We start from the raw sequence: 6091 nt of genomic DNA, 5'->3' as shown, positions 1-6091 counted from the left end.
CCTAAGCCCAGGAGCTGGAGGTTGCTGTGAGGTGTGATGCCACAGCACTCTACCAAGAGTGACAAAGTAAGACTCTTGTCTCTAAAGAAAAAAAAAAAAAACCATGTTGGCAGTTTCTCGTAAAGTTAAGCATATAAATAATATTTGAACAAGGAATTCCACCTGTATGAAAATCTATGTCCATACAAAATCTTGCACATGGTTGTTTACAGCAGCTTTATTTATGATAGCCCAAACTACAGACAATCCAAATGATTACCAACAGATGAACAATAAGCAGATAAATGTGGTACATCAAAGAAAAAAAGACTATTACTTTATTATTCAATCATAAAAAAAGAAATAAACAACTGAGACATGCAAGAACACGAAACTCTAAAATCAGAAACATTTTGAATGCCAATGTGATGGTCAAAGAAAATATCCACTGGAACATTACAGATTTTCAGATTTGAGATGTTCAACCAGTAAGTAAAATACAAGTATTCTAAAATCAAAAAAAAAAAAAAAATCCAAATCCAAAATCTAAAAAGTCCCAAGCATTTCAGATAAGAACTCAAACCTATACAGGAACAGGGTAGATTTTAACTTACAACTAGGGTAAAATCAAATCCCGGACAAGACAGTTATATATAGGTTAAAACTCAAACTACATTCTGATGCCCATTGATGTCTGGAAAAAAATGAAAAAACTCGAACTACACACCTAAAATGAGTACACTTTATTGAATAAATGGGAAGAGGAAGAAGAAGAGGTGCCAAATGAAGGAAATGGAAAGGGAAGAAAAAAGAAGAAAGGAAAATAAAGAAAAGCTAGAAGAGCAGAGAAGGAAGATGAGGGAAAGGACTAGGACAAGAGAAATTCCTTAACAAGTGGAGAAATGCAGGCGGCACCTGTGGCTCAGTGGGTAGGGCGCTGGCGCTGGCCCTACGTAGGGTGTCAGGTTCAAACCCGGCCCTGGCCAGACTACAACAGAAAGAAAAATAGGTTGCTATGAGCTATGATGCCACAGCACTCTACTGAGGGTTAATAAGGGAAACTCTGTCTCAAAAAAAAAAGAAAACAAAAGAAAAGAAAAGAAAAATAGCCAGGAGTTGTGGTGGGCACCTACAGTCCCAGCCACTTTGGAGGCTGAGGCTTCAGAATCGCCTAAACCCAGGAGCTGGAGGCTGCTATGAGCAGTGTGACGCCACAACCCATAAAGTGAAACTGTCTCTACAAAAAAAAAACAAAAAAAAAACAAAAAAAAAAAAACACATGGGGAGAAATGCATCCTGACTAAATAAAGAGTAGATTTATTAGCCAGGCATAGTGGCTCGCACTCATAATCCTAACACTTTAAAAGACTAAAGCAGGAGTCTCAAGTTCAAGAACAGCTAGGCCCTACCTTCGCAAAACTTAAGGAACTAGCCAGGTGCGGTGATTTTTAAGACATTTCAATTTCACTAGCCTACTTACCCAGAGCAGAGAATGACTGCGGATTTTAGTAAATCAAATCGAGGATGACTCCAATTTTAATTGCTGTTCCAAACATGGTCTCTCTGCTGGCTCAAATTAACAACATCATCCCTGGCACCTAGTATGTATCCACCAAGCTAACAAATGCTTTTTTTTCTCTTATTCCAAAAACAGAGACCACTCAAAGCCATTTTCAACTTAAAAGTCCTGAGCATACCTTGACTGTCATACTCAGGGCTACATCGACACTCCAGCTTCAAGTGTGAGTTTTCCTATATCTCCATATCCCTACCTACATTTGGCACTATTTCAGCTTTCTAATTTTTGTCAGCCTAATAGGTGAAAAAAGACATTCCATTACTGTTCCATTACTGTTTTAACGTGCATGTCTCTGATTAGTAATAATTTCATCTGTTGTTATGCTTGTTAGGATTTCCTATTCTGTAAACAACCTATTACTATCCTTTGCCTATCTTTCTGCAAATGTTGCTCTCTTACTGTAGATGAATAGTAGTCTCTTGTCTAATCATGTAATAATCCTTTGTCAATTTCAGGAATTGTAAATATTATATTGTCCTCATTCTTTCATCTGTGCTTTTCTATATGAAAATCCTTGATTTTTATATGATCAAAATCATTAATTTTTCACCTTTATAAGCTTTTGAAGCTTTAGTAAGTCCTTCCCTGTATCTAGGGAAAGAGGTTCTTCAACATTTTCTATTAACTTGATAGTTTTTCTTTTCACATTTAGGTCTTAATTCCTTCCATGTCCATCCTGTTCATATGTTAAATTTGTTTTTTCTCCATTCAGTGAGCCACTCTCCCCTACAACATATGACTCCCTTCTCCAGTGATTTGTGATAATACCTTTATCTACCATTTGAATAGAGATAGGCTTTTTGCTATGTTGCCCATACTTGTCTCGAAACTCTCTATGGGCTCAATCAATCCTCCTGCCTCAGTTTCCCAGGCAGCTGGAATTATAGGCCCAAGCCACAGTGCCCAGCTCAACCACCTTTATCTTAAGTTCCAAAATATACATATATAGGTAAGTCTCTGTCCTCTAATTTGTTCCCTTGGCCTATTTTTCTGTTCTTGTGCTTATACCAGTTTTTATTACTACAGCCTTGAAATATTACCTTAGTTGCTGATAAGGCAAGCATCCTCTCAAAAAATCTTTAAGATTTAGTTATTCACAAACTTTTTTCCACCCACTATATGAATTCCATATTTATATTATTGAGTTTGGGAAAAAAACCAAATGTAATTTTCATGGCATCTAAATTTAACTTATAGATTAAAATGAAGAAAACTGACATTCTTATAATAGGTAATTTGATCCAAGAGCATGGAAAAATGTACCATTTATGCAGACCATCTTCTAGTTTCTTTTTAAAGTTTTCTCCTTGGCTCGGCGCCTACAGCTCAACCGGCTAAGGCGCCAGCCACGTACACCTAAGGTGGCGGGTTTTAATCCCCAGCCCGGACCCGCCAAACAACAATGACGGCTGCAACCAAAAAAAAAATAGCCGGGCGTTGTGGCGGGCGCCTGTGGTCCCAGCTACTTGGGAGGCGGAGGCAGGAGACTCGCTTGAGCCCAGGAGTTGGAGGTTGCTGTGAGCTGTAATGCCACGGCACTCTACCCAGGGGGATAGCTTGAGGCTCTGTCTCAAAAAAAAAAAAAAAAAAAAAAAGTTTTCTCCTTAAAGGTCTTATGTATTCTTGGGTTAATTTCTAGAGATTCTCTCAACTTTGTAGTTTTGTTTTTTCTATTTTTATTTTGTTGCCCTCAGTAGAGGGCTGTGGCATAACTCACAGCAACCTCAGAATCTTGGGCTCAAGCTATCCTCTTGCCTCAGCCTCCCACGTAATTGGGACTACTGGTACCCTCCACAACACCCAGCTATTTTTAGAGACAGAGTCTTGCTTTTGTTCAGGCTGGTCTTGAACACCTGAGCTCAAGCAGTTCTCTAAGAATTATATATTTCACCTAGGCTTTCGAATCTATTAACCTATAACTTTTCATAATATTCTTCAATCTGATATTGGTAGGTAATTTCTATTTTTCATTTATTTGCATCTTTTTGATCAATCTTATCAAGCGTCTATCTAGCTTATTAATCTTTTCAAAGAACAATCTTTTGATTTGGCAAATCTTTCTTTTGTTCCCAGTTTCACTAATCTCTGCCCTTAACTTGAGCCTGTTTTTTGAACTCTTCAAATGAACTTTAAGCACTAAAGCAAGCTTCCTGTGGCATATAGGTTAAGTGACCCAACCACTTTGTACAAGGTCTGGTTTCTGGACATAGCATTCAACACACAAACTAGACAATATATTATTCTCAGGTTTGCACAATAAGGAAAAATCATATACAAATCTTGCCAATCATACCTACGATGTCTTTGACTAAAGCAGTAGTATCTTAAAGGCAAAGGAGAATAAGTGCAATTCCCACACACATACACACAAATTTGTGTAAATTGTGAATATTCATCTTTTTCAAGGCAAATATTTTCTCTGCACAGCTAATTGGATACTTACTGGTACAGCATGACAAAATTAGTAACTAGAAATGAAGTCTCCACTTGCTTTACCAGGTGACATTCAAAACTTGCAGTTAATAATAGGAGAGAAAAACCTGGCTGGGACAGTCACGTTCATTTTCACTGCCCCATCAACAAAAAACTAAAAACTAAACATAAAACAAAACACTCAAATCTAATTATTTTCCTAGCTATGGAAACATACATCCTGGTTGGGGGGAATTACAAATTTTGGTCTTAAATCTTTTTGCCAGCAAGTGAACGTCAAGGCAGATCACTAACATAACAAAGTTTAACATTCAACAGAATCCTCGGTTTGGCCACATGCTGAATGGCTTATTCTTATGAGTGTAGGCTCCAAAAAGTGATTTTATGCATTAACTTCAAAACGATGTTGCAGTTGCCAGTGCACTAGGAAGCAACTCATACATTTCCCTAATAGGATGCAAAGGTGTGCACAGAAAATAAAGAACGAGATGTAGATATGGGTCAACTTTCAAGTTCCTGACTTACCACAGCCTGGCTAAAAGCACGAAAACACAAGTTGCCAGATTTCTTTTCTCTGGCTGCAAAAAAAAAAAAAAGACTGAAGGCTGTTCCCTAATGAAACTCAGGCAGCCCTATTTTCGCCCTAGCTCTGGGGGTGAAACTTTAAGGGGAGACAGATGAGAAAAGAGCTTCCTAAAGTTGAGAGATAGCCAGTTGTGATAAGGATCGAGTTCGTTGGAGAACTTGGGGCTGCATGCATACCTGGCTTTCTCTCTAGGCCAGGTAATACAAGAAGCCTGGGCTGCTTAGGCGCTGGCCGCAGACACCAAACCAGGGGGAGGTAGGGCGGGGAGAAGGAGAAGGAGAAGAGACCCAGGCCTGAAACAAAGGAAACCAAGCTGCTCTAAAAGGGAGTGAATTCGGCGTCCGAGCGGGGAGGAGAAAAGCCAAGAGTGCTGGGGAAAGGCTGGACTCACAGAACTTGGAGGTGGAGGTGTTGATGTTGATGGTGGAGCTGGCGGTGGGGGCGGGGGCCGCCTTGGCCACGGCAGCGGCCGCGTCGCAGCTCTTCAACATCATGATCACCCCATTGGCCTCCGGCGGTGGCGGCGGCCCCATAGGAAGCCCCTCCTTGGGTCCTTTCCTGTCCACGGAGACCGCGGGCACCGCCAGCAGCTGTACCCCCGGAGGTTCTCGGGCAGAGACTGGAATCGACGAGGGGGGCGGCGGAGGTGGTGGGGGCTGCCGGAAGCCGTCCACTGCGGCCTCCCAGTTGTTGTGGTTCTGGTCGTCCATCATCGCCTCATAACTGCCCCCCTCCTCCTCTTCCATGCTTTCCTCCATCCTGCTGGCCCCCAGCACCCGCCCGCTTCACAGGCACCTGTCGCCCGTCTCAATCCCGGGCCAGGGGGCACCAATCCCTCCACGAGCTCACATCGCCAGGGGCTGGAACAGGCGCTGTGGAGACGATGGCGGCGGACCGGGCCCCTCACTCTCAGCTGACCCGACTCGTTCAAAGACACAGCTCAAGACGGTGGGCGCTCCGGGGCTCGCGTCCGGGAGAGGCAGCCGTAAAGCAGCGGCGTACCTCACGACATTTTACAGCTGCTTCCCACAGACAGTTAGAAAGGGGTGAAGTGGGAGCGGCCAGGAAGACACGTGGTGCGAGGGATCAGACGCCAGAAAGCAGAGCGAAAAGGGGCGGGAGCTGTGAGCCACCCTCACGCAATAGGACAGAGGTTCGTCCCACCTCGTCTGACCAGGCGTTGAGAGGTGTGGCGCGACGAGTCCGGGGGGCGCATTTTTTGGCCCCGCCCCCTGCCCGGCCTCACGTGATAAAGGAGTTAGGTCTGCGCAGGCGCGTTCCCAGTCTGGTTACCAAGACGACGAGGAGCCGATCAGCTCCTGGAGATTCGCTCAGAACCAGGCTGATGGCTGCTGTGGCTCTGGCCAGCTTTTTGAAGGTGTTTTTCTCGCGCTGGCCGGGCCTACAGGGCCTTTCCACCTCCAAATACCTAGCAGGCCGGGCCTTTGCTTGGGATGGAAATAGCAGCTGTAGGGTTGCAGATATAAACGCCTTGCACAGCCTTTGGTCGGATT

General features: G+C 43.4%; 1 protein-coding gene across 3 annotated transcripts in view; it reads right to left on the bottom strand.

Moving 5' to 3' along the window:
- The window catches only part of CACUL1 (CDK2 associated cullin domain 1), an 88675-nt gene extending 83070 nt beyond the window's left edge, over positions 1-5605 (bottom strand). The window contains exon 1 of one of the 3 annotated variants that reach the window (XM_023511686.1): positions 4969-5605. In XM_023511686.1, coding sequence (XP_023367454.1) covers positions 4969-5335 — 367 coding nt within the window. In that variant the 5' untranslated portion in view covers positions 5336-5605. The remainder of the gene's footprint in view (positions 1-4968) is intronic. The other 2 variants (XM_003787121.3, XM_023511685.1) reach the window with 2 other exon arrangements.
- Between the last annotated feature and the right edge of the window lie 486 nt (positions 5606-6091).

Source organism: Otolemur garnettii, unplaced genomic scaffold, assembly GCF_000181295.1.
Source record: "Otolemur garnettii isolate 467f Iridium unplaced genomic scaffold, OtoGar3 scaffold00021, whole genome shotgun sequence".
Lineage (NCBI taxonomy): Eukaryota > Metazoa > Chordata > Mammalia > Primates > Galagidae > Otolemur > Otolemur garnettii.
The sequence above is the reverse complement of the archived record's forward strand: the minus strand, read 5'-3'. Positions and strand labels throughout refer to the sequence as shown.